Here is a 27666-nt window from a genome sequence, read left to right on the forward strand (position 1 = left end):
GGAGTAGTAAATTTCAACAACTTTGCTATAAACAATAGTATAGAAATTTGTGTTTATCAGCATGCTCCACACGGTCAGTTTCTAATCTGTTGTAACGATCGGAAGCAGCGCACGTTCCGTTAGTTCGACTGCCTGCCTTGGCTATACGATCAATACAACCACACGCCAAGCATAAAATCACCTATATTCGCCGATAAGCATTCCTATTGACTGATAACAAGTGATTAAAAGTGTTAGTTGTGGGTTTCTGTGTTGTACTATCGACGAGATCCTTATCACTAGAGGCTCGGGCGCCTAGAAGAGTCACTTTCATTCAGTCGAATTCTACTGGTCGATAGAACAAGTTGCAACTTCCTGGTCTCTAATTGTTAAGATTCCGCTAAGATAGGTGAGTGTGTGTGTTCTGGTGTAACTGCAACAGTGGACTGTCGCAAAGTGAAACTAGAACGTGAAAAGTTCTAAGTTCTATGGCATCGTCTTGATCATTGCTACTATCAAGAGGATACTATTATAAGGATTGTAAAACTTAGTTCGGTTTCCCTCGTCTAACTATGCAATAAAAATATTGACTATGAAATTCGTTCTTTCGTTTGAAATTCCCGATCCAACGATAAGAATTGAACTTCTAGGTTTGCATATTATAGAGAGCTCACTGTATCGATATTGTGTGTGTGCGTTTACGGTACCATAATTTAAGTATTTCAATTTCCATGACACAGTGGGAGCAAAGTTTAAGTGCTGGCCAGGCCATATAATCAGAAGTTGATATCGTGCGCTGGACATATTTATTAAGTGCATTGCAGACACGACTTTCGACTTTCGATTACGTAAACGTTGGTCCAACTGACTGACTGATTTTATTGAGTTGCGTGTATTTTTAGCCCTAAGATGTCGCACCTCAGGGGCTTGGGACGACTGCTAATCGCTGTGACCTTCTTCACGTGCGGATTCTTCGTCAACATTGGCCAGCTTTTGCTGATTCTCCTCGTTAGGCCCTTCGATAAGAAGCTCTCTCGCAGTCTGGCCTACTACCTGCACTACTCCTTCTATTGCAGTAAGTACACATCATATCCTGAGCATTATACTATCATGGGAATAACGGTATATAGTCAATTCAAATCAAGTTTAGTGTAGCATTTAGCACAGTTCCACTGTTTTCCTAACCAAAGATTAGGTATACATATGTAATGTAGTTACGTTTACGTATTTCTTATTTAAATAATGAATGTTGAAATGTACTCGTTATTAAATCGTGCAAATACCTTAGAAATTTGTTATCACATGCGTTGCCCAACGAAATTAGTGTAACTAACTCATTGCAGTTTCATAATTATTTTGAATCTGTCTCCCCGTTTCAGTCCTTGTCTGTGTGGCGGAATGGTATGCGGGCAGCAAACTGAGGGTGTACATCGACCCCCAGGACGAGCAGAAGTTCTTCGGCAAGGAGCACGGACTGCTCCTGATGAATCACACGTACGAGATCGACTGGCTAACCGCATGGATGATCACCGACAAGCTGGGCAATCTGGGGGGAACCAAGGCGTATGCCAAGAAGATGCTGCGCTACGTCCCGGTCTTGGGTTGGGTATGGTGGATGGCCGAGTTCATCTTCCTTGATCGCAACTTCGAAAAGGACAAGGTGGTAATCAAGACGCAGTTAAAGGAGGTGTTCTCCTATCCGGATCCCGTGTGGCTACTGCTCAACGCGGAGGGCACCCGTTTCACTGCCGCCAAGCATGAGCTGTCCGTCAAGTTCGCACAGGAACGCGGTCTTCCCGTCCTCAAGCACCACTTGATTCCGCGCACCAAAGGATTCACTACCAGTCTGCCCACCATGCGAGGCATCTGTCCTGCCATCTACGACATCAATCTGGCCTTCAAGAGGGATGCTGAGGTGGGGATTTCAGAACTTATATGAACAATCACGTCTTGTGAAATTACAATTTGGAACTTGAATCGCTTTACAGCCGAAGCCCACCATGCTGTCCCAGTTGAACGGAGAGCCCGTGGAACCGTACATGTACATTCGCCGAGTGCCACTGGACGTGGTTCCGGATGGTGAAAAGGAGGCCGCTGACTGGATGCAGAACTTCTTTGCGGAAAAGGACAAGATCATTGACAGCTTCCACGAGACTGGCAGCTTCTTCAAGAACTCCGGGGTCAAGGAGGTGCCCGAGAAGATCTACAAGCCGCGCTTGAGCACTCTGCTCAACTTTTTGGGCTGGGCTTCTTTTGCTGTCTTGTGCATTCTGCACTATTTGGTAACCTCACTGGTTGCCGGCAACTGGTTTGGCTTCATCACTGTTCTGTCGATCTTGGGAGGATGTAAGTTGGCAGTTGAAATTTAGAGGAGATCTATTTAACTTTTTAAACTTCTTCCAGTCTATGGCCTCATGGAATACGCTGTCAATGCTTCAAAGATCAGCAAAGCCTCTGCTTATGGTGCAGCTGCTAAGAAATAGATTTTTATACTTAAGTTTTATAAACTCTGCGACAGTTTGGGGAAAATACGGCTGATAAGTAATAACTTGACTGCCAAAACCATAGAAAATTTATGTACATCGAGTTAAATGTACAAAAACCAAATGTAGTTAATAAAATAACATTGTATGCGAAATTGTCTTGCAAGAATGAAAAGTTCCTTTGGGGTAATGTTTAATGTGATAAGATAAGTCTTCTAGCATCAAAGAATTAAACGCCTAATAACAAACGTTTTACACTTGATTATATTTGGAACAAAGCTCGATGGGGTTTGAATTTCCCACATATGTATGTAAAATAAATACTATAAAATTATTTATGTTAACGAATTTCAAATTTAGATAGTCAAGCCAAAAACGATAACTGCTCATTTCAATCAGCTGAGTGCGTTCAGTGCGACCCTTAGCGCAAGCAGTGCATCAACACATTGGACATTTTCAGCCAGCTGAATTCAGTATTTTGCCGCTCGTCACCTGCGGTCATACTGATTGCAACTTCCCAAATTTCTTACAAAAATCCAATGAAAATTAAAAAACATCTTTTCGTACCTTTAATGCAATAATATGTGCATTTTGAAGGTGAGTCGGTGCAGCACCAGTGCCAAAAACTGCTTAAAATCAAGTTTCTGCAAAATCCACGGAGCAGAGTGAAAAGTGAAACGTAACGAAAAAACGTTGGGAGAGATTTTCGTGCAGTTCAGTGTTTTTCCTGGGGATTGCTCGGTTTCAAGGACCTTTAACTGGATTGTGGCCTTACTTTTTGAAGGTGGCATTCCTTGGGTTGGTACATCGCTTAGGATACTTCCCAAAATCCCCTTTGTTCGCTTCTCAAAAGAAAGCGGATGCTTGATGACGTTGAAAGCGAGTTACGTTTGTGTTCCCCATTAAATCCGTTATGCCTGTGTGTGTGAGTTGCTCTCTCTAGGGGTCTCAAAAGGATCTTGAGCAATCCTTTGGGACTGTAAAGTCCCGAAAAAGTTCTTCAGGAAGTGCAACTGGGGTATAAAAGTATTAATATATACTCTATATACATACAGATATACTTGCATGCGTGTACAAATGCCTCCGCTCACCAACATTACCAGTTGTGTGTGTGCGTGTCTGTGTGGGGGGAGCGCGTGAGTGTGTGTGGCGACAGCTGACGTTGGGGGTAAGGCAAGAAGAAGAAAAACACGAAAGCGAAAATTTTTACTGTGCCACTTTTGATCGTTGTAAATGGAAAATAAGTCTATCTTGAGTCACGTCACTTTCATCGTTACATCAATTAGCTAATACGTACATATTTGACCAAAGTCCGATCTTTACACGGTTTACCCTTTTTATGTCTATAATATAACTAATATTTATGGTCAGCTGCTATACTGATCTTAATGATGTTGCATGTTACAAGTGTGTTTAAAATATAATTATTCATTCATTTATTAAAGCGAATGTTTTCCAAAAAATTAAATCTGATAAGGATATCATTTGAATTACCCAAAGAGCATATGGACATTTATGGCATGTTTCACACATTCTTGCTATAAACCTGTTACAATAAAGCTAAATAATCCACGCTATTCTCAAAATATATTAATTATACGGCTAATTTATTCAGATTTAATAAGATTCTCATTCCATAAAGAAGCCAATGAAACAAAAGATTTTCCCTACCTTTGAGCTTAAATCATCTTAATTGGTATTTGTATGTCTCTTACGCACAGCATGCCGATTCAGGCTCCCTCATGGACAGATTTTCTGAACTGTCCCATCTGCTGCAATGAATTCGCGGCCAGCCAGCGATGTCCGGTCAGTCTGGGCTGCGGGCACACCATCTGCAAGCTATGCCTGACGACCCTCTACAACCGGCAGTGTCCCTTCGATCAGGTGAGTTGCAGTACATTTAAGTTTTGCCAAACGCTAATTGATCTGCTCGTATCGTTTTCTCAGACTGTGATTGTCAGCGATATCGACAATCTGCCCATTAACCATGCCTTGCTCCAGTTGGTCAAGGACTCGGAGCTCCTCGACCTGGGACCACCACCGCCCAGTGTGCAAAAGCTGGAGACGGAGCATCTCAAGTGCTACCAACTGGGTCAGCGGTGTATCGAGGAGCTGGCTTTGCACTTGAAGTCCTTCCTCAACCTAAACGGAAATGGCAATCTCCTGACTCGACCCATGCTACGGAAACTGGTTACCCTGGTCAACTGCCAGCTAATGGAGGAGGAGGGACGGGTGAGGGCGCTCCGAGCAGCAAGATCCCTAGGCGAACGCACAGTCACCGAGCTAATCCTGCAGCATCAAAATCCCCAACAGTTGAGCTCAAATTTGTGGGCAGCAGTGCGGACAAGAGGATGCCAGTTTCTGGGACCCGCCATGCAAGAGGAGGTACTCAAACTGGTGCTGCTGGCCTTGGAGGAGGGATCGGCGCTTTCGCGCAAAGTACTGGTCATGTTCGTTGTGCAGCGACTAGAACCGCAGTTTCCCCAGGCTTCAAAGACTAGTATCGGACATGTGGTACAGCTGCTCTACCGTGCAAGCTGCTTCAAGGTGTCCAAGCGGGAGGCGGACTCGTCGTTAATGCAACTCAAAGAAGAATTCCGAACATACGACGCCTTACGCCGCGAGCACGATGCCCAAATCGTTCAGATCGCCACCGAGGCGGGTCTGCGCATAGCACCGGAACAGTGGTCTTCCCTATTGTATGGCGACGTGATGCATAAGAGTCACATGCAGAGCATCATCGATAAGCTGCAGACGCCAAGCTCCTTTGCCCAATCAGTCCAGGAATTGGTCATCGCCTTGCAACGGACCAGTGATCCTGCGAAGCTGTCCAGTTTGCACCATCATTTGAAGTACCTGGCCAACATTGACCCCTGTGCAGAGGTAGCCCCGTGGTCGGATTTGGCTGAGGCCCTGGATGCAGTGCGCCATTCGGTCATTGGACTGGTAAACTTCCTTCAGCACCATGGAGTGCGCAAGGCGCAGGACGGCATCAGTGGCGGTGGCAGCGGTGGGACGGCCAATAGCAATCCCAAGTACAAGATCAGTTTATGCAGGGACTTAAATGTGCGAAGGGTGTGTCCTCGAGGTGCAAGCTGTACCTTTGCCCATTCCCAGGAGGAGGTAGAACGCTATCGTGCACGGAATCGAGGAAAACATATGAAGACACCGTTGGCCCTGCAGGGGCCCCCAGCGGTAGGAGTAGGAGCCATTAAAAAACCACTAGGAGAGCAGGACGGACAGGCTCTAGGAGTGCCACCCATGTTGCCTATGTCGCCAATGCATTATATGGGATCTCCCAGAGGATATCTGGATCCCAGCTTGGGACTATCGCCGGGAGGTGGACTTCCACCGCAGCAGTCGCCCCTCCTTCATCCGTCCCATCACAGTCCCATTACTCGACTCGTAGTGCCCAGCCGCTACGATCCTCGTTTCAGTGGCTTTGGTGTTGGCACGCCTAGGAATCCTTCTCCCAGAGAATACCAAGCAAACCCGGCGCCAGCACAGCGCCATGCCAACCCACCGAACTTTAGTGTGAACAGCAATCTGCACAAGGGCTACATGTTGCCCGGTGGCGGTGGAGATGTCTTCCATTTGGGCAATCCATGGGAGCAAGCATACCTGGCACAGCAACAGCAGCAGAATCCTCAACCGCATCCCCAACAGCAGCAATCACCGTCCAGCAAGCCGAATCCCAGCCGACCGTTGTCGATTTTAGCCGCAACAGCTGATACCTCATTTTATGAAAAGAAACCGCCGAATAGTGTTAACATAGATCTGGACAGAGTCCCGGAGGTCGATGTGGATGCAGTGAATCTGTTCCGGAGATCCAACAACAACAACAATACCAGCTCCCACAACAACAACAATCATGGCTCATCGCTGCTGTTCTGGAACAATACGGGAAAAGAGTCAGCAAATTTTGTACGATCAGACTCCATATTGGATGACGATGCGTCCACATTCGACGTGCCCACTGGCTCCTCTATGCTGAGTATCTACGGGCCCATTTGTCCCAAGAGCAGCACTACCGGCAACTGGAACAACTTTGATCTGGGATATGGCGGCTACAAGAGCGACAGAAACGATAACTTCAATGCCAATAAGGTATGTTTTTTTAATATAACTGTTTAACTTGTTGGATCTTCTCAGAAATTATAAAACTAACTATAACTTTACAAACCTTAATTATATATAATATTTAACATTCTTTTGACGGAATCAGTTAAGTTATCCGACGGATCTGATGTTCAGGTCTTTTGGATATTTTCCTTTTTGTTATACCAGGTTTGTCCAGTGATTGTTCTCATTATTATCAATTGAGCCCTTTCCATAATATCAATGTTACTACTGCGGGCACTTCTGTTTCTCTCGAATTCCGAACTGATGCGCTGGAATAAGATTACTTATCTTTCAATAGGGGGTGGTTCGGGTCGTCAGACATTTTTGATATAGTTTAGAAAGTCAAGACAATAGACTTGTAGATCTGTGCGATAAAAAACTGAATGGTCTTTTCCTGCCTTTGGAGTCATTACTGTGATCGACTTTATCTTATTTAATAAATCACATCCTGGAAATTTTTTCACATTAAGTTGATTTTTTATGTTTGCTTTTTTTTGGCTCGTCTGTTACCATAGGTAGTACAAACGAACTTGTAGCAGGGTTTGTCTGGAACTCATATTGAAGGTGCGTTGCAAATGTGAAGTTCTGTCTTTATAGCTTCGGTCGCTCATGATGCTTTGAGGATCCATGATCGAAGTCAAATGTAATTGTAGTTATATCTGATCAAAGCAGGAGGGTTGGTTAGTATGATGGTCTGCTCGAAGTCAAGCTTTCTATTTGCATTTATGATGGCGTTATTCAACTGTTTTCCCTTAGGGGTGACGAGGCGTGATCCCCAGTGGGTGTGCTATGTAGGTTGGTGTGCTGATTCTTATAGGGGGTGTGACTTATTATCTTTTTAGCTATTTATGCAATTTTAACAGTTTTAGCTTATAGGTATGGTATATACAGATATGTACATATACTTAATATGGCCTGCCATTGAAGGTCCATAGTAAATAAACTTTAATTTTCTAGTTGATAAGGCTTTACAACTTGCTTAATCTTTTGTTTAAATATCTTCCTTAACACAGCAACAGCAGCCAGTGTGGGGCAGGAAGCCACAACTGATGTCGGAGGACAGTTTCGAGGGCGGAATCGACAGTGGAATGATGCTGCAGTTGGAGAAGAACCTGGTGGACATCGTCGATCCCGATGACAGTGGGATCAAGGTGGACTAGGAGCTGCAGTCCGGCTCACTCAGCCAGAGGATATTTCTATATAGGTGTTATATAGATCGAAAGGGCGGGAGAGAATATGTATAATGCAATCATTTTACGCATCGTTAGAGGTTTGTACCGCACAGTTCAAACTTTGGTAGAATTTCAAATGTAATTGTAGTTAAATCTGATCCGACCGATCCGTTATTAGATCGGAGCCAAAACAAAACATCAATTGGGTTGGGTACCGTCTATTAGAATCTATTAAATAATTGTCTAATTAGTTCATTGTTCAAATTTTGTGGAAATGTGTTACTCATGTTCGTGTTATGTTTCAGATTCGGGGATTGTGTCTAGCACACATAGTGAAAAGTAAAAGCAAACCTAAATAAACTCAACCTAGATTGTAAACTATGTGTGTAGCCTAGAATTCAGCTCAGACTCGTAGATCCGTAGGAACCCCCAAAAGAGGCGATCAAGAGTGATGACGATGAGGATGAGATATGCAAACGCTTGTTGAGATCAAGCAACATCCAGATTTGTATAGCAGCGAAGATTTTAAAGCAATTTTCTCAGATGAAATAGCTACTGTGCACTAATTAACTGAACCATGAAGACTTCGAAATCTAGGCAGAACTCATATTCCTATCCAAAATAGTGTGTTTGTCATCCACCCTCCTGATTATTTGTGATCAAATTTTGATTGATTGTGTAACGCTGTAAACATAGATATAAACTTATATATTTTTTTTAATAATTAACTATTTCAAATCGCTATTTTTATAAATACAAAATCAGCAGGGCTGACAGGACTTGAAAATCCTATCGCCCTCAGAACACAATTACACACATACACCAACACGCATACATACCGAGTCACAGGACACGAACGATCATTTGTATGTGTGAGAAATGAATGTTTATATTTCTTAAAGAAATTTTAATAACGCTATTGTGCGATGTTGTTAACTATTGTACTATATATTATTAAATTTATTGAAAATAAATTAAAATCACGTCCCATTATCCCTTTTTGTAAACTGTGAGAAAAGTAAAGTACAGGAGAATTGAGAAACAGGAAGTTAAATGTCAGTCAGGGCTTTGAGAACATTTACACATACCTATTCTACGCAAATATAAATTTGTATTTATATCTAGAAACTAATCAATTGTGCGCTCTATTATTAATATTATATATTAATGTCAGTTGAGCCTGCGTTTTGCTTTCAAGACTTTGTACATCAGTTTGATTTGAAGTAAAAGTGAACGATTTTGTAACATGTATTTGTTAAGCGATAAAATCAGGAACCCTATATCTAACCACGCTTGGTCATAGAAGAATATAACATATATATCTTTACAAATATATTTATTGTTAACGAGTTTCGATGCCGTGTGTGTAGTAGAATCAATGTAAAAATTATTCCCCGTCCCGGGGAATGCGTGTTCAGTTGTGAGCTAGTTAAAATTGATTGAAGCAATTTTAAAACAAAATCATATATGTAAATGTAATTTCCTATTACTCAGAAACTAAAGCATTCAGTGTGTAGAAGCGATATAATGGAGTAAATGGGATTAATTCAATCCATTTGCTTCCTGCCAAACGCGAAAATATGGAAGAAGGCTGGGCGGAGAGTCCTTTAACTGCGTACTTAAGTCCCAATTGAGATACAAACGATACGGACTCAGATCCAGATTTGGCGATATCCGCTCAGACTTTGGCTGTGGCGAAGTTTATTTTAGCTTAAACCCAATGGGTTCAGTTCATAGTAACGTATTTGTTGAGTTAAGTTTTGTAACTTTATAATTTACAATCAGTCCAGCAACCTACAGATTCCCTCAACTCCAATAGTTCAAAACTGACCGAGGCTCTTTTTTTAAACAGATCGGGCCGAGCAATTCACACATACACACCGACATTTTCTATTTACACACACTTATTTAAATGCATATATATATTTACACATACATATGTTAATTAAATGTATTTTTGGTATTATCACTCAATGTTTCTACGCTAAGCAAATTTCGAGTTTGGTTAATCAAAGTGAAAAAAAGAATGCAAAAAAAAAAACAAATTATTTATTTTATTTACCAATAAATTTTCACAAAACTTTAGTTGTTTCGGTTTACCTCTACCATTATTTTAAGTTCAATACGAAAGATGAGAGATGATGTGCAAAACATATCAAAGCGAAGAAAGCAAACGAGAAACTTAACCAAATAACCACCAGCAGAGTTTAAGAAACTAAGAACACCAACAGCAACCACCAGATAGGAAATTTAATGGAATAAAATATGAAATCCTATAGTTAACGCAACTAGTTACAGACAATCCGCATAACTTAATAAGATAAACGTAAAATATGGTTAAATATGGTACGATAGTAGGCGCTTCTGTTCCTCAACCTAGGGTTAGTGATGTAAAACGACCAAGGTCGCACAGATACAGATACAGACGACTTTGCAGTAGCTCAGATTCAAAAAGTCTTTTATAACCTGCCAGAAGATTGCTTGTCGAGCCACCCAAAGAGATCCTCGATAGATCCCAGCACTGCAATCGAGTAATAAGTAGATAGCCGGGGACTCTCTTTCAGCGCATCTAATGTTTTATGGTGAGGACAATACGATACTTTCAATCCAAAGCCCACTACCCAAAAGTCGAAGCTCAATGGAAGAGCACAAACTCCCTGAAAGATCAAAGGTCCCGTCTCTGCAAACGAACCGTTGCTGTTTTTGGTGTAACTTATAAGTTGAAGACCCTTGAATTGTGATGATGTGAAATTTACAGTTAACATGAGAAACTAATCCCAGTTCAATGGGAACGAACAAATGTCTTTATATTAAATGCTAATTGAAACTAACTATAACGAGTGTAATAATGTATCTAAATACACACACTACATGCCACTGGAAGAATGCATCCGAGGGGCGAGTATTGTATCATAGAACTATGTAAACAGAGATTGTATTTTACATGCATTCTATAGGAAAGGTTTGTCATCTTTAACAACCAGAGGGACGTGCTTCTACTTCAAGAGATTTCCCAATACCTTCGGGTCTGTCCATGGTCACGATACCCCAGAAAGGAAGAGTCTTCATATTATTTTTAACTTTAATCTGTATATTTTAGTTACTAAGAACCTTATGTGCTGTCCCATTTAATTGCTGCTGGCAGCTTGGAAACTGGGTACTTCTGATAAGAAACTGTTATACAGATAACTGATCTTGAAAAGCTCTCATCATAACATTTTTATTTTGTTTGTGCACTCTGGCAGATAAAATCAAGAGTCTCTAAAGCCCAGAGCATTTCAGACCGATGACAATTCCCTTTCTAGGGTATCCAAAGTTTCGGACTACCGAAATCAGACATCTCTTCTAGTTTTGTGGAATGTTAACCGATAAAATGTATGTTCTTGGATGTGCTGAATTTGTATATTTATCTTCAAAATTGATTGTAAATGTTAGGTATCCAAAACCAATTACTCAAAAGCAAACTAGAACAAACTCAATTTTGTGTGTGTATGCCTGCAATTTAAATAAAAGAAACTTATTCGAATTATAAAACTGAATTTGATATGACTTGATTTGCTTCAGATTGACTGCAAACTTGATCAATTCTTGCGGTTTGTGTGGGATTACATAGAACACAAAAAAGGTTTATTATAATTACATTCAGCTTAAACAGACGAATGTTCAATCATCTAGCTGGGGATTCCACAGGTTTGGTATGTCCAATTCTTGGATCTCGCCCAGTTCCAGCATAAAAACTGCTCCATTCTTAGCCGTCTCGATGGCGTGGACTGTATTCCGGGCGCAAACCTCCACCGTCTGCCGTTTCACCTTGCTGAAGACTGTCCGCATGCGAGTGTTACAAAATGGGAATGTCGTTTTCTTATCTATATCCTCAAGTATACCGGTATCCGTATAGCCTGGACAGATGGTGATGAAGCCCACACCGGAGTGAGCGAAATAGATGGGACTCTAAGAGAATTATTAATCAATATATGATTTGTGAAAAATTCTGCAAAACTTACAGCCATGGCCCTGGTAAATGTGGTGACACCAGTTTTGGATGTTGAGTAAATGGCCATCAAAGGCGTGGGCTGAAGTCCGGCTACCGAGGAAATGTTCACTATGAGTCCACCTCTACCACCTTTGAACTTGTCCATGTACTCCAGTGCCGTCAAAGTGCTGTTGATAACTCCCATCTTTAAGAAAATGGATAAGTAAATTCCTCTGAACGTGTAATTATATTAAGTACCAGATTAATTTGAATGGTCAGTTCAATCAGACGATCATCCAAAAGGCCAATTCCGTTGACCACCACATCAAAGTGACCCAGTTTTTCCGTAGCCGCTTTATAGGCAGTATCTATATCCGATTTCTGAGTGATGTCCACTTTTTGGTAGAAGATTTCAGTTTTAGAATTCTGCTCTCTCCACTCCGCCAAGAGTTCGTCGTCCACAATCAAGTCAAAAATGGCCAGACCCTTATGGAGTAGGGAATTAGTATTGATACTCAGGACAGTTTGCTGTTAGACCCACTTTTATTTGCTTCTTAAGCAGTTCTTGTACACAATTTTTGCCTATGCCACCGAATCCGCCAAGGTAAACTACATTTTTTCCTTCCAAGTCCATGTCGCAATAAAATAAATAAATTCTCTACCAAATTTCGTGCAGTTCAGTTGGTAGCAGCTTGCGAAGTACTGTTCTTAAGATGGACAACTTAACAGCATTTCAGTTTCATTCGCTCTACTTTTTGGTTTATCTTAAATGGGCCTTGAGATTTGATATAGGCTAATTATATAAACGATATAAACGGGAAGGTTTGATAACCTTGCTTGTATAGCATTAAAGTAGGGTTTTTTTAGATGGTCTTATGTTTTTAAATATAATATAGGATATAATATAGGATAACGACATGTTTATAACGATACCATTTTATAACTTTTATACAACTGAACTATAAAAACTGAATGGAAACTAATCGAAATGTGTATTAAGAATAAGTCTTAGGCTTTATTTGAAGCAAACTAAATTTAAGTTTACCATTTCTAATAATATCCGCTTTGTGTTACTAAAAAAAGGAAATTTTAGTTAGATGCGACTATTGAATAGCAACGAAACTTTTTTCTGTCCGAAAATGGCCCCATTAAATGTTAAATAAGCTTTATTAACTGATAACATTTTATTTTGAAATCGACAACTTCAAAGAGATTATATATCTATGCATACACATAAGAAGCAATAAAGCGGTATTAATTATCCATCTGGGGCTTCCACATGACTGGCATGTCCACCTCAGTTGTCTCACCCAGCTCCAGCATTAGAACTGCTCCATTTTTTGATGTCTCTATGGCTGAGACCAAGTTCCTGGCACACTCCTCGGCCGACTGTCGCTTCACCCGGTGGAACATGTCCAGCATGGGAGTGTCGTAAGTGAATGTTGTCTTCTTGCCGATATCCTCTAGGAGTCCGGTGTTCGTGAATCCCGGACAAATGGTAATGAAGCCTACTCCAGAGTGGGCATAAAAGAAGGGGTTCTAAAGGTGATAAATATTTTTGTTATATTTCACTTTAAAATCAATTATATTCTTGTCCCTTTCTTGCTTACAGCCATGGCCCTGGTAAATGTGGTAACGCCCGTCTTGGCCGCCGAGTAGATGGCCATTATAGCAGTGGGCTGGAGTCCAGCCACCGAGGATATGTTAACTATGAGTCCACCGTTTCCACCCTTGGCCTTATCCATGTACTCCAAGGCGGTCAAAGTGCTGTTGATAACACCCAGCTGTGGAGCAAGCAAATAAATAAGCTTTTTAAAGTAGTAAACAAACTCTCTTTGCACTTACCAGGTTAATCTGAATAGTGAGTTCGACCAAACGATCGTTCATCAGTCCACTGCCATTGACCACCACATCAAAGTGTCGAAATCTCTCGGCGGTTGCCTTGTAAGCCGCCGCTATATCCGATTTCTGGGTTATGTCCAGCTTTTGGTAGAATATATCCGTATCGGGATGCTGGTCTTTCCACTCAGCCAAGAGCTTCTCATTAGCATCCAGATCGAAAATGGCCAGTGCCTAATGAAGTAATCAATTAGAGTTCTCGGGTGTTGGTCAACCCACCTTAAGTTGTCGCTGGAGCAGTTCTTGCACACATTTTTGGCCTATGCCTCCGAATCCGCCAAGGTAAACCACATTTTTGCCGGCTAAGTCCATGTCGCTGTGGTGAAACTATTTCCTCTATTGGACTCCGTGCAATTCAGTCCGCGGCAGTTGGCAAACTGATCTTTCGATTAATAAGTGCTACCGACCTTATCGCCAGTGCTCTTCGTTCTCAGCTCTCTGAGCTTTTTGGGCCTGAACTGCTCCCGCGGAGAATAAAATGTTTTTTAATATAACTGCGTTAGCTTAGCCAGTGGTGACAATTCGACTTTTAATTGGCTAAATATTTTGATACGATATTAGTATTAAAAGCATTCTTCAAATAAGTTTCGATACTCGACCCACTTCATATGTCCGAAGAGCTAGTTATTAATCCACCTTCCATATATGTGTCAGCCATTAAAACGGGAGTCACTGAGTCCGTCTAGTAATCGAATACGGATGTTATCCCATTAAACAAAACAAATAGACTTTCCCCATTTTCTTTCCGCTTAAATCCAGGTTGCGCTTGCCACATCCGCGGAGACACAGATCTTAGGTGGAAGTGCCGCCCAATTGCGCAAGCAATGGATTCGTGTCTCAATATTAAGTTCACTATTGCAACATCCGTGCGGTAGCGAACCAGAGGCCCCAAAAGCAATCGACACCAATCGGATCGCAGCGGATCGACTTGCGCATTTCGAGGTCATTGTGCAGACCGGGTGGTGGGTGGCGCCTCGAGTTACCCGCAGGTGCTATAAAACACCCACCGGGGAGTCACTGCAGCATCAGTTCCACAAGAGCAATCAAAAGAAGAGGATGCACTGCTTTACCTGGACGATTCTGGGTGGTCTTTTGGCCCTTACCTCAGCTGCAGGATTGCCCCAAAGGGCAAGCAGTGGTTACCAGGAGCAAGATACGGCCAGAGCCTTCTACTCCTATGGCTACAGTGATGAGAATGCGGCCAGGGCTGAGTACTCCTCCCGAGATGGAACCTCCCGGGGATTCTACTCCTATGTGGATGCTGATGGAAAACTACAAACGGTTCGATATGAGGCCAATGGAGTTCAGGGCTTTAAAGCCGAAGCGAGTAACCAACCCCAAGCACCCGTGAACGAGGGAAAGGCTCCATTGCCGGTAACCGACACTGAGGAGGTGCAGCAGGCTCGTCTAACCCACCTGAATGCTCTGCGGGAAGCCAGAGAGAAAGCTTTGGCCACCAGTTTGCGTGAGGAGGTGGACAGAAGGCAGCAGGAACAGAACAGGAACAGCAACGATGAGCCGCAGTCGGGGGAGCAGAGTCTGACCGATGAGGATGCGGCGATTTTGGAGAGAGTTCGCGCCGAGCTATCAGCTATGCTGGCCGATCGTCAGCGAGCGCTCAGTTTGCCTAGGAATAGGGAAAACCAGGAGCAGCGGAAGGATCAGGAAATCCGACAGGATCAGAGGAAGGAACAGAGACAAGAGCTCAGACAGGAACAGAGACAAGATCTGAGACAGGAACAGAGGCCAGATCAGCAAGATGATCGGCGACAGAATCAGCGAGAAGATCGACGACAAGATCTGCGACTTAATGGACGACAAGATCAGCGGGAAGATCGACTACAAGATCAGCGGGAAGATCAACGACTGGATCAGCGAGAAGATCGGCGGGAAGATCGGCGAGAAGATCGAAGAGAGGAGCGGCGACAAGATCAGCGAGAAGATCGGCGAGAAGAGCAGAACCTGAGAATTGACCAGGAATCTCGTCAAGACCTCCGCCAAAACCAACGTCAAGATCAGACCAGGAATCAAGAATCTTTGCGAGAATCGAGTCAAATCCGGGAGAATGATCGTCAGATCTCATCTGATCGCGATGCCGATAATCTGCGCCTGCGCACCATCTACTCCCTGGCTGATCTAAGCTCCAGCAGTTATCTGAAGCTCGGCGGCTTGGCAAGTGCCGAGAAACTGCTCGAGGATCGGTTAGACAACAGTGATCTCCGTGTGCCAATCGGTGCCTACTACACCCTGGTTTCCCCAAACACCAAGTACAGTGTGACCACGCCCACGGAGCTGCGAACCCTGCGCCCGGTGGCCCTTAGTCGCAGTTTGTTGGTAAGCAAACGCAATTGAAGGCGCGATGATGACCTGCTAATGATCGTGGAACTAAGTGCGGTGTAACTATGACGAGTTTCCTAAGAATAAATGCAAGACAGAGCACCATTGTGCCAAAAGTCAAATGGTTTTCTTTTTTCTTATGTGGTTTGTGTTGTGGAAAAGTACACTTCCAGATTAACTGAAAATCTTTTTATCTAAAGACATAAGCCAGAAAGTCATTGGCCGCTTTAAAGGAGCTTATTGCAGATAATTAAAATAATTTAAAATATGCATTCAAATCATGGATGAAAAATTGAATGTGTATACCCTTTAAGGGAAATAGTTTTTCAGTAACAATCAATTGAACATTGTCCAGGACATTTACAAAGGTGTCTTAAAGTAGGCAGAGGACAATCATAATTTTCAAAGAACAGCCTGGCTCAAATGAAATTGATGCATACTTTTAAGTGTTGTGTGTAAGTGTATTCAAAGCCCTTCTTAGCTCTTGGCTCTCTCAAGGATTTTATGAAAGTACGGAACAGATGTTATGTAATTTAAATTTCCGACTTGCATCATTTATTGCTCAACAAATAACATACTTTTTTGAAGACTTCAAACCCAAAGATTAGGCCACTGGCAGGTAGTTTCTGGAGGGAACTTGCGCCTGCGTCTTGGTATGATGGTTGTACACGAATCCAGTGGTGGGCTGATAGACATATATCGGCTGGGAGCGAACACCGATGGAAACAGGATTCGATATCACCAGAACTTTCTGCTCGGCGAGCAACTTATTGCGCAGCTTCTCGGCTTCGAAACGCTTGAAGAATGCATTCTTAGCGGCGGCCACCTCAGGAGTGTCCTGGACAGGCTGAGGACCAGCGGAGTAGTCTCCGGCCAACCTCAATTTGGCCTGGTTATGCGCCTCCAGATGCTGTGCTCGCAGGGCAGCCACTTCGGGGGTTTCCTGATTGGCCCGCTGATTGGGCAGACTGGAGGTTACATGAAAGCCCTCGGCGTCGGCCACATAGTCCACGGTCTGGATTTCGCCATTGGCATCCACGTGGGAGAAGGTTCCCCGGATCACACCATCAACGGTGCGGCTCTCGTGCTTGGAATACAGTGGAGCCATGTAGCCATATGCGTACTGACCATGCTCATCCTGGGTGTGATACTGACTGATCGTATCCGAACTGGGTGGGATTCCGTACTCCAAGGTCGGTGAACCGGCGGCCAAGCCGATGGTGGTAAAAATCAAGCAAAGATTAAGGAAGTGCATCTTCTCAAGCGTGGCTTTTTAAGATTATTAGGCGTTTTTTAAAATCTTTTTAAGGCGCTGCTAGTGTGGTGAACTAGTACTCGCTCTAGAGAACTCTGTGCTGTGATCGGTTGGGGATTCTGCCTTTTATAGGCGGCGCCTCCTGCCAAAAATGTACAATTTCGTGAGTTCTCAGGAAGGTCGTCCGGTTGGGTTTTACTTTCATATTCCACCAGGCTGGATTATTGTTCCTTTTTTCTCTTCCTCTGCTTCCTCGCATTTTCGTACATAAATATTTTGTCGATTTCGATTTCAACAAGTTCAGCATAAATTTGAGCACAAAAGCCGCAATTTGTTTTCATCTGCGCAAGGGGCAGCAACACGTATCTTATAAGTATCGCATGGTATCGGATGTGGACTTGTACAGAGACAACCAACAACGTTCCGCAATGCCACAAAGCAAGAACTCAATCAGGCTGCTCTTCAGTGGGTCTGGATGTGCACTGGGAGAAACTGGAGTTTGAAAACGTCGCATCAAAAAAGTTTTCTATAATTCATTTTTAGAGGAATTCGTTTTAATAACTATCTTCGAATGATTTCATTATAACGTCATTATAAATTAGTCATACTTTTGGCCTTTTGATTCTCTCAGTGTGAGCCAGAAACTGTCAGAAGAGGGGTCAAGGAACCGGGTGGGGTCTTAGGACACGTCGGCTTCCTTTTCCAGTTTTAGTTATTTAGGTTGTTGCCTTTGCCGTTGTTTATGCTGCTATTAAATTTAATTGAAATCAAAATTCGGCCCACATTTATGAAGAGTTTATGCTGTACATATGTGGAATGTGATCGGTTGGTCCGGGGCCAAAAGGTTGAGGTAGGGCAGGGTCCGAGTGAACGGGTTCCGGTCCTGGAGTTAATCAGCCAAGGGGTTCATTTTAGCCGGATTTTGAATTTTTGGGTGTCGCGATTTGAGTTATAATTTAATTCAACCAAAGATTATAGTTAATTAAATTCAAAATTCAATTTTTTGGTTTCAGAATATAGTAACCCGTTTTGGACTACTTAGTTTGACTATAATCATCAAATGATTGAAACACCAATTAATAAATAAGTAAGCACTTTCCTTATAATATCCCATAAATACTTGAAATGAAACGCCGCAGACTGATTGACAATTTATATTTTTAATTAGAAATTCTGAATGATGGATCCAAATCGGGCTAAAGCAGCTGTCACTCAGTAGTAGAATCCGGGGGTGTAGTACCTGGGAATGGTATACCCGTAGACTGGAGCAGGAACTACGACATGGTGGCTGCGAGCCACAGCAACTGGAATCTTGGCCAGCACTTGGTTGCGCACTCCCTCATCATGGACGCGATGAAGATGAAGGGACTTGGCCGCAGCCACTTCCACGGTATCAGAAACGGGATGAGGCAATTGGGAGTGTCCACCATGGGATCCGGATGGCTCTGAGCCGGAAACCGAGTGGTCATGGTGCTCGATTGGATGAAGCCCGTCTGGATGAGCACTTCGACCGCTCTCAACAACAGTGTGATGATGTGGAACCTTAACGGGATGGTGGCCAACAGAACTCTGCACAACAGGAACGTGGTGCTCGACGGGATGGTGTCCTTCTGGATAAGCACTTCGACCGCTCTCGACTACAGTGTGATGATGTGAAACATCGACGGGATGCTGAACTACAGGATGCGGCACCTCCGCTGGATGCTCGATATGATGGTCTACCGGATGGGACGCGCTTCTGGGAGTAAATTCAAGCGACTCCTGGGAAACTTTGGCCTTTGGCAGATTAGTGGCTGCCACATGGAAACCTTCGTTATCGGCCACATAGTTAACCCTCTGCAGCTTTCCCGCCGCATCCCGGTAACTATAGTATCCTTGGGTGATCCCGTCAAGAGTGCGCGTCTCCTGTTTGCTGGACAAGGGCTCTGAATAGCCATAGGAGTACTGACCTAACTCATCCTTGGCGATATACTGGCTCTGGGTTGGCGTGAATACGGCGGATCCCTCAGCAGTGTACGCATAAGGATAGTACAAGGCCAGTCCGTGGGCCAAACTGAGGCTTCCTAACAACAGAAGTGGATACTTCATGGCTTGGCAGCGAAAGATTCTTTCGAGTAAGTCTTGTTCGTCAGTTCACTGGTAACTGTTGGTTCTGAGCCCAAGTTTTCATCCTTTTATACCCAGCAGGTTATTTCGGGAGTTCTAGGTCTGGTTCTTGCTGAGGTTCCTGGCGGCCAGTTTCTGCTGTCCCTGCCGATTGTTCTATTCTGCCACACTGCCAAAAAATTCTAAAAACATTTAAAATTGGTTTGTGCAAAAGGTTACAATCAGTGTATCCTAAAGTAAGGTTGTGTATGAAATCTGTAAGAAATTAATGCTTAAATGAAGAATGGCTTTATTATTAAAATTTTGTATGACATAAATGAAAACCAAAGATAATTTAGTAGTAGTTTGTCAATAGAAAGTTTAAAATTAAAAATTACTTAGATGAAGAAGAAACTTGTGAAAGCTTAAATCTTGGACTTCATACTTTGCAATTCTAGTATTATTTAATATTTTTTGAAAAGCCAAAATTTTTTTTTTTAATCTAAAATATTAAAAAAAACTTTAAAAGGGATATTAATGGATTTAACAAGAATTTATTAAAAAACAAAACACATTAAAACACTCATGTAATTCATTAAAGAAAATTATTATAGTCTTATTATAGTCATTTTAAAATAGTAAACAGTCGATTAAGCTTTTCTCGAAATGTATTCATCAGATGCACTTTAATGCAAACGAGGAGATGCGAATGCGTCGTCGTGTCCACTTGTGTCGTTAACGGACATTGCAGCACCGCCTTTCACTCCCCTTTTGGGATCGCTGCCTAGTGAAGGCGGTGTCAATTTGGTTTAATTGTGGCCAAGGCTGGAGTGGGCTTAAAAGGGAGGCAGAGGAGCAGCTGCAGCAGGAGGAGCAATCGCTGCCTGGCATCTTCAACGCCATCTGCATCTGCATCTGCAATTGAACCAAGGGCCTTGGCTGGGTGGATCATCAAGGCCAAAGACCGCATCCAGACCGGCGTGTAATTGATATGCAATCGTTGTTGCTGCCACAGCATTGTGGCATCTCAGCCTCCTTTTTGTCCGCACACTGCAACGGGTCCACTGCAACAGCAACAACAGGAACTGCAACTGCAACAACTGTGGCAACAACCGACGACGACAACAACGGCATCTCAAGGTGAGTGAAGGCCAAGGGCCACATTTGGCCACAGCTTGGACGCGGGAGTCATGTGCTTCAGTGGCGAACACAATGGGGGTCTTTTGGGTGTCATTGGTCCCCATATACTTTATAGACATTTAAGTACATACAAAATATTTAAAATCGTACTGTTAAACTACTTTTTTAAAAAACTACCGTTTAAAAATATGGTAAAGAAAAAGGGTGTATTTAGTTCGTTAGTGCGCTAAGTTAATTACAAAAGCTGTATCTTTTTATTGAAATCCCTTATCCTAACCGAAAATTAAAATTTTATAATATACCTTTATAACTTTAGCTAGTTCAGTTTTATTATGATATTTTACCCGATATTACAATATTTCTAAGAAAGCCCCTAAAAATTAAGTTTCTTTCCGCCCCTGGCGCATCTGCAGCTGCATTGGTATCTCCTTCGCTGGGCATTTTTATTTTTAGCAGCGGGCTTATCGGATGCCTCAGATCTGCGGTGCTTAAACTTCGCTCCCGATTAGGAGGAGGAGCAGTTGCAGTTGCAAGAACCACATTGGATTGGCCTTGACGGCCCGGCTGATAAGTGCGTTTTAATGTTAACTCCGTTGGCACTTAGTTTCAATCAAGGCCCAATTCTCTGCAGCCATTCCTATCTGCCTTAATGAGCTGGTTAGTTCTGGCCTGGAATTGAAGTTGGATTGAAAATGTGGTCCGGTTTTCTTGGGGCACTGCCTTTGTTCCGCCTGGCGTGGGCAGTGCCCTGATTTGTGTAGCATCATCGGTTCTCTGAACTGCCTTCGTGGCTAATTAAAGGTACACTAAAGATAGGCCAGGTGGCAAGAATCTTGTTTGCATTTTTCAGGCCTGGCAGTTCTTCGTTTTTTGCCCTAGAAGGTGGTTATTTTATTCGTTACTTAAAAAGGTATTCTTGAGATAGAACATTTTATTTAAATTTGGAAATTATGGGAATGTATTTCTTTCAAATTGTAATATTATTATTTGTTTGTGAAACTGAATTAGACCCCATGAAGACATTGTATGAAAAAATAAATAAATTACATATTGAGGCTTATTACTGGCTGTGAGTCGTACGTCACCTCAATCTGACTACTGTGGAATACCAGATAACATTCCATTCTAGAGGCTCCAGTACTACTGAAGCAGAGTAGCCCAACATTTACATTGCGCAATTTCCATAAGAAGACTAAAAATAAGACACTCCAACATTTTCTGTAACTAAATAATAAACTAATAATGCTAAGATTGTAAACACTAAATTTAAGTACCATAAGGTAAACGTAATAATAGACTGAAGAAATACCAACGTTAGACTCCCATTAGGTTATAATAAATTTTGTTCTCTTATTCCTTATGATAATTAATTAATTAATAATAATAAAAAAAAAAACAAAAAAAATATAAATTAATAATAAAATCAGGTATTTTTAGTATCAATGCGTAATTTAAGAACTTAATTAGGAGTCTCCTCAGGGTATTTTGGTTTCCAAGTTAGTCTTACAGTTGCGTTGTATTTTGCTTTTGGGCCAGGGCTATGACTTCATCGAGGTGGCCACAAAACTTACCAAATTCCTCTGACAGTCAGTTCTCATAAATCAATGTCAAAGGTTTTTTTTCGTTTAGGGTTTGTTTTGGGCTTTGGGCTGCGGCTTGTTGTTTCTGAATGTGTTTAATCATTTTATGGAGTGCGAAGTAATTTCCTTATGATTTCCTATTTAACTTTTACTTTTTCCTGATTGTCCAAAATAGAAAGGTTCAAAGAACCCATTTATCCATTAAGGCGGCCAACAAATCTTAGCCGCTTGATATAAAGTCTCATTTGCTTTGCTAACTAAAAAAGATACCCCTCATTATTCCAATTGTCTGGCACTTGTTGTCCAACAATTTCACGCATCTTATTCCGTTTTGGAGGCGGAATTACGAATTGCCGGTTTTGGTACCTCAGACTGTATGGCGAGCCCCTTCCCCTTCGACAATATAAAATCAGGAAAAGCTTTAAGCTTTTTTCGCTAGAATTTCACTCACAACAAACCAAAATCTCGAGTGAAACTTGTTGGTTTGATAAGATTCTGGTGTCTAACGTCATTTTTGTTATTCTGAGTTGCTTTATGTTTCGTTTGTTTCTCTTTACTTTTGATAAATGGCTTCGTCGAGTGGCTTTCGTTGTTAGTTTTCGTGTATAAAATTTTGTGAAATGAAGTCATCGCTTTAAAAAATGAGCGGTCAGTAAAAGTGTGTATAAAATCCAAATCTTTTTCCTTATCTTATTCAGAAATTCTTAGAATTTATTTTAGCTTAAATTTTGATTTGCCACCTTTCCCTTTGATAAAATGCTGAGGAGCATTTTGCCTATAAGTTTCTATTATAAGTTCCTATTCCACTCTGCGAAAGCTCACTCAAAACAAAAATATCACTCATACGCCGCTTGGGCCTTCGCTAGCCACTGGCTGCGCATTTGTCCAAACAGTTGAGTTTCGACATCGCCAGCATTCGCGCGTTTGCCTTAAAGTGATTGAAAATAGCTGAGGAATAAAACACAGATTTTTAAGAAATATATTCAAGGATTTTGACACTTTTTTAATAACAAATGTAAGTATTTGTTCCGAAAACGATGCTGTATCCTGTATCATTAGGCAGACTCCAAGCCAAGGAGCTATTTTTTTATTTTATGTGTAGCAGGTTCATGTTTTCAAGAGCAGATTTTGACCCAATTGCCGCGCATTGCCGTCCCCTTTGTTTTCAATTTCCGTTGGGGGTCCTGATTTAGGCGCATTTTCCCTGCTTCCGTGTGTATATATGCGTGTATTTGAATCATCAGTCTGAAATTCCAGCCCCGAGCCCCTAGAAACCCTTCCCCAAACTGGCGCTTGCGCGTTTCCCAGCTCCCAGTGATGTCATCTGTGCTACTGGTGATGTAGCTACACATTTCATACGCATATTATGTCCCGAGCATAAATCCCCTAAGTCAATGATTCCTCTATTGCGTTGCGTGCCGTATCAGAATCCCCATTGCTTCCTGTTTGGCCCCACAAAAGAGGGTTTTTTTTAGTTTATGCATTCAGTCCGAGGCGCTAAATTTCAGTATGTTTATTTACTCATGTTTGGTGCAGTATTTCATGTTCTTCCCCCACCCAAGTCGATTGTTTTATAAATATACATCGAGATGACCCAAATTTCCCTTTCTACATTCGCTCTCCAGCGGTCCACTTGAGGTAGGTTGGGTTTATAATTGTAACCCCCCTCCAGGAAGTCAATTCTTTTCGTATATGGTATCTGTAACCCATTCATATTCCTATTCAAATTGTGCTCATAAATATTGCCCAATTAACTTTTACCATTTTGGTAGAAAACTAATTAAAATGTTGGGAACGAATTCGCAATGCTCGACTGGAGATGGATGAGAACTTGTTCCCCTGATCGAAAATACAAAGAAAGAAGCCAAAACCGAGATGGGAAATGAGAAAAATCGAATTAATTATGGTCTGACAGCCAAGCGGATTATTTCTGATTTAGACTATCCACGCTCCCCATCAGACTGCCTGATTTTCTGCAGTCCGTTTCGGGGTATCTGCACTTTGAGTTGTCAAATAATGATACAAAATAATTTATTTAGTATGGATTTAGTACCCAAGTCTGATCGGCGCATCCTGTGGCGCGGTTATCTCAGGATCTTGAAGCTATTTTTTTTCCGTTTTTGAATGCGATAATTTAAGACTTCCGGGTTTTACGATTACGGCCAGCTTAATCTGTTAGTGTTTCCCTCAACTATTTGTATTATTTAAGTTTTAGTATAAACATTTTACAAAATTATTAAAAATTAGATAGCAGCCGGCGATTAATCAAAAATTTAATCAGACTCAGTTAACTAATAACGAAAACTATGTACTACAAATTGATAAATTTAAACTAGTTGTGATGGCTAATGGTAGTTACAAAAGAGTGTTTTTAACAATATTACACTAATTCTTTTGTGGTAAATAGTAAATAATGTAAAATCCATTTTAAGACTTTTTTTACATACGTTCCGAATATACAGGTAATTTTCCAGTCGTTAGCCTCTTGTTTTTTCTCATCTTAAAACTCTTCTTGCATACTCTCCAACTTCTTTTGTGGTGTAGTTTGTCAACTTTTCTTGTTTCCGAGTATTTATGGCTTCCAATTACACGTAAGGGCGGAGTAAAGGGTTCCATTAGTCTTGTCCGGGGACGAGTTCGGTATTTTGTCTTGAGCGGAGTTCAAGTTCAATAACCCTGCTCTTGAGACCAATAAGATGATTAATGACCGGTGGACTTGCGATGCATGCAATGCTCCCAATTAACCACTCAGTTTACATTCATAGATGATTTTGGTAAATTATATGCGGGAATATGGGCTATGAAATTGCCTCACCCCACAGCTTTTCAAGCTGATCCCAGAACAGCGTAATCAAGATGATACGATGACATAAGCACTCATTTTATTCAGTCATTTGGATTTCGATTTGGATTGCGAATGTTGCTAGGGGGTGGTATAGTATTTGACATGCTCGACGGGCTGCATCAAGGTCATGGTGTCACTCGTTCCCCCTTCCATTTCGGTTTGATCACATCTGTGCTGACACAGGCCGCGGCATCATATCTCACGGATAGGAGACTCAAAACTGGTTGCAGTCTCATCTTATCGCCGAATTAAATGGTTGCCGAAACGGCTTCCATCTCTCCTGGGGCTCCAACTTGCAACCTTAAGTGGCGCGTAATTAATGGCCCCGCCAATAAATGTTCACGTTTTATTTACTGTTTATGGGACTGAGGATTCGACTTCGTGTTGGGTAGCCTGTAAACACGAGGACAATTTATGCTACAAGCTATTTTAAAACTTAATTATCATCCAAATTTATGCCACGTTCAGTGTGTAACAAATTAAGCGAAGCATTTCTGGCGATGGGTAGGGTAACTTAAAATAAATAAATGAACTTTTTCTTATGGTAGTCCCTTTTTTTATATTTATTGATATTTTGTTGTTTTAACAATTTTTTTAATTTATTCTTCATAAGGTAGTTTCATCTATACTTTTACCGTAAATACTCAACATCGTCTTATGAAACATGAAATCTATGATAGCTGTATGCTAAAGACTTATCATAATAGATCTCGCAAGCTACCGCCAAGTTCTGACTCCCATAGAGAAACCTATGTGAGCCAAACCTGTTGACTATTTATTTAGGGTTTGCCAAAAGGCGATAATTAGCTGCGCTGTGAGATGGGGGACCCACACCGATGACGCCATTCCATGATGTGGTCTCTCCCAATTTGCCTTTAGATTTCCAACTCTCGAAACCCATCTGAGAGAGCTTTGGCCTAGCTTTGGGTGGGTATAGCTTTGCCGTTGTCCAGTTGTGATATCATTGCGAAAGCGAAGTGAGTGAAGTACTGATAAGCTGCTTGTAAAGATACGACTGGGAATAAAGCCTCGTTAGTTGACGGTGACGGACAAGACCCACCGCAATGTTGGTGAGCGTTGTGGCCCACAGGTGAGGAACTGCGTAAATGATATACGCAACCGATTACCCAGGAGCGGAAAAGTTGCGTGAACGAAGAAACCACACAATGTAGTGTAAAATAAAACACTAACCTATCAGGCTAGGCATAATATTAATGTTTGTGTAAATATTAATATTGTAAATATAAATATATATTCTTTTTTCCAGATCCATCATGTCCGAGGCAGCCGCAGCAAATGGAAGCCCCTCTCCAGCTCCAACTCCAGAGGTACCGGCGACCGAGTTGGCCCAATTGGCTTTGGAGGATGAGCCCAAGGTTAGCGTTGCGGATCAGTTCAAGGCCTTCTCCAAGTTCGGGGACTCCAAGTCCGATGGCAAGCTGATTACGCTCTCGCAGAGTGACAAGTGGATGAAACAGGCAAAGGTTATCGACAAGAAGATCACCACCACGGATACGGGCATCCACTTCAAGAAGTTCAAGGCTATGAAGATCTCGCTCAGTGATTACAACAAATTCCTGGACGATCTGGCCAAGACGAAAAAAGTGGAGCTGTCGGAGATCAAGCAGAAGTTGGCCGTCTGTGGAGCTCCAGGAGTTGTATCCGTTTCGGTGGGTTTGATAGGTCAATTGCGAAGTCTGACTTTACATTGGTCCACTATTTTAGAGTGCTTATAAGGTCGTTCTACTTTGATAAGTCATTATGATTTAGTTCGAGTTACATTTATGATTGGCAAGAAAGTTTATAAATATTAATTATTATATATTTCCATCTTACTGTTAGCCACTAAAATTTTCAAATAGGACTATAATTTAATGATATAATATATAATACCGATTTTATATTTCTTGACTTTCCACACAAACCACCAATAGATAAAGTAGTATATTTGAAATAATACTCATATTCGACTTTGGAATTTTTGTGAAAGAAAAACTGCACTTTTAGTTTATAAAATGATCATAAATAGGGATAAAAAATGTCAAAAAATGAAAGGAAAATGAAATGAAAGAACCTAATCTAGTTTTGGTAATTATTTTCAGGCTGGAAAAGCCGCAGCTGCCGTGGATCGATTGACGGATACCAGCAAGTACACCGGTTCCCACAAGGAACGCTTTGATGCCTCCGGAAAGGGCAAGGGTATCGCTGGAAGACGGAATGTGGTCGATGGGTCCGGATACGTGAGTGGCTACCAGCACAAGGACACCTACGACAACGCCCACTAAATTGGGAGACCACCGTTTTTCATCCTCTCATGAAACTGTATTTCTAACTTATGTGTTTTCCTAGTTAATGTCTCCCAATTTAATTTATCTTTGTGTATAAATTAGGTTTGTGATAATTTAAGTGCTTACAAATAAATTGATATATGTATTTGATTATATTTTTTGAGTTCTTTTATTTTGGTTTTCTTTTATTTAATCGTTGATACGTAACATTTTGAAGCGGCCCAAAAAGTTCAAAAGTAAATCCCAATCAAATTTACATTCATTTCATGGTACTCAAATCCATGTTTGCTAGTCTTAAGATAACAGATAAACTTTTAATATTACAATTTTCGAAAGAAATTTAAATATCACATACGGAAACAAAAGATATACGACATACATAGATATGTTATGTTTCACAAGATTTTTGCTTGAATAAATACACTTTAAAATATTTGCAATGCTATAATTTCTTTTGGGAAGAAATACAAAACAAATTTAAATTTTAAAGCATTCGAAATAGCATTGA

General features: G+C 41.6%; 8 protein-coding genes across 10 annotated transcripts; 4 read left to right on the forward strand and 4 right to left on the reverse strand.

Annotated features, from left to right (window-relative positions):
- The first annotated feature begins 149 nt into the window (after positions 1-149).
- On the forward strand, positions 150-2628 carry LOC6535041 (1-acyl-sn-glycerol-3-phosphate acyltransferase delta). Its single transcript, XM_002095670.4, has 5 exons — positions 150-388; positions 882-1054; positions 1359-1894; positions 1968-2325; positions 2383-2628. The coding sequence occupies exons 2-5, from the start codon at positions 889-891 to the stop codon at positions 2460-2462; spliced, it is 1140 nt and encodes a 379-aa protein (XP_002095706.2). The 5' UTR covers positions 150-388; positions 882-888; the 3' UTR covers positions 2463-2628.
- Positions 2629-2909: 281 nt separating this feature from the next.
- On the forward strand, positions 2910-9841 carry LOC6539479 (roquin-1). Of its 2 annotated transcripts, XR_001453722.2 has the most exons (5): positions 2910-3059; positions 4184-4346; positions 4410-6569; positions 7598-7854; positions 8062-9841. XR_001453722.2 is itself a non-coding variant. In XM_002086332.3 (4 exons), the coding sequence occupies exons 2-4, from the start codon at positions 4185-4187 to the stop codon at positions 7742-7744; spliced, it is 2469 nt and encodes an 822-aa protein (XP_002086368.1). In that variant the 5' UTR covers positions 2910-3059; position 4184; the 3' UTR covers positions 7745-9841. The 2 variants fall into 2 exon arrangements, 1 of the variants encoding a protein (XP_002086368.1); XM_002086332.3 differs by having other exon boundaries at positions 7598-9841.
- A 1454-nt stretch (positions 9842-11295) lies between these two features.
- On the reverse strand, positions 11296-12597 carry LOC6539476 (alcohol dehydrogenase 1). The gene is made up of 4 exons (XM_002086329.3): positions 12271-12597; positions 11988-12215; positions 11761-11934; positions 11296-11707 (listed from the first exon to the last, which is right to left on the reverse strand). The coding sequence occupies exons 1-4, from the start codon at positions 12361-12363 to the stop codon at positions 11420-11422; spliced, it is 783 nt and encodes a 260-aa protein (XP_002086365.3). The 5' UTR covers positions 12364-12597; the 3' UTR covers positions 11296-11419.
- Positions 12598-12894: 297 nt separating this feature from the next.
- On the reverse strand, positions 12895-14017 carry LOC6539477 (alcohol dehydrogenase 1). Its single transcript, XM_002086330.4, has 4 exons — positions 13848-14017; positions 13575-13802; positions 13340-13513; positions 12895-13268 (listed from the first exon to the last, which is right to left on the reverse strand). The coding sequence occupies exons 1-4, from the start codon at positions 13938-13940 to the stop codon at positions 12984-12986; spliced, it is 780 nt and encodes a 259-aa protein (XP_002086366.2). The 5' UTR covers positions 13941-14017; the 3' UTR covers positions 12895-12983.
- Positions 14018-14181: 164 nt separating this feature from the next.
- Positions 14182-16087, forward strand: LOC6539473 (trichohyalin). Its single transcript, XM_002086327.2, has one exon. The coding sequence runs from the start codon at positions 14685-14687 to the stop codon at positions 15978-15980; it is 1296 nt and encodes a 431-aa protein (XP_002086363.2). The 5' UTR covers positions 14182-14684; the 3' UTR covers positions 15981-16087.
- Positions 16088-16467: 380 nt separating this feature from the next.
- On the reverse strand, positions 16468-17220 carry LOC6535043 (cuticle protein 6). Its single transcript, XM_002095672.2, has one exon. It carries the CDS (start codon positions 17218-17220, stop codon positions 16570-16572), a length of 651 nt encoding a protein of 216 aa, XP_002095708.1. The 3' UTR covers positions 16468-16569.
- A 1141-nt stretch (positions 17221-18361) lies between these two features.
- Positions 18362-19613, reverse strand: LOC6539471. The gene has a single exon (XM_002086325.3). The coding sequence runs from the start codon at positions 19306-19308 to the stop codon at positions 18433-18435; it is 876 nt and encodes a 291-aa protein (XP_002086361.2). The 5' UTR covers positions 19309-19613; the 3' UTR covers positions 18362-18432.
- Positions 19614-22888: 3275 nt separating this feature from the next.
- LOC6535045 (tubulin polymerization-promoting protein homolog) lies at positions 22889-27591 on the forward strand. Of its 2 annotated transcripts, none has more exons than XM_015195503.3 (3): positions 22889-23040; positions 26138-26540; positions 26973-27591. In XM_015195503.3, exons 2-3 carry the CDS (start codon positions 26145-26147, stop codon positions 27153-27155), a joined length of 579 nt encoding a protein of 192 aa, XP_015050989.1. In that variant the 5' UTR covers positions 22889-23040; positions 26138-26144; the 3' UTR covers positions 27156-27591. The 2 variants fall into 2 exon arrangements, with proteins under 2 accessions (XP_015050989.1, XP_002095710.1); XM_002095674.4 differs by lacking the exon at positions 22889-23040 and adding an exon at positions 25841-25960.
- Positions 27592-27666: the final 75 nt, after the last annotated feature.

The sequence above is a fragment of the Drosophila yakuba genome, chromosome 3L (genome assembly GCF_016746365.2).
Source record: "Drosophila yakuba strain Tai18E2 chromosome 3L, Prin_Dyak_Tai18E2_2.1, whole genome shotgun sequence".
Classification (NCBI taxonomy): domain Eukaryota; kingdom Metazoa; phylum Arthropoda; class Insecta; order Diptera; family Drosophilidae; genus Drosophila; species Drosophila yakuba.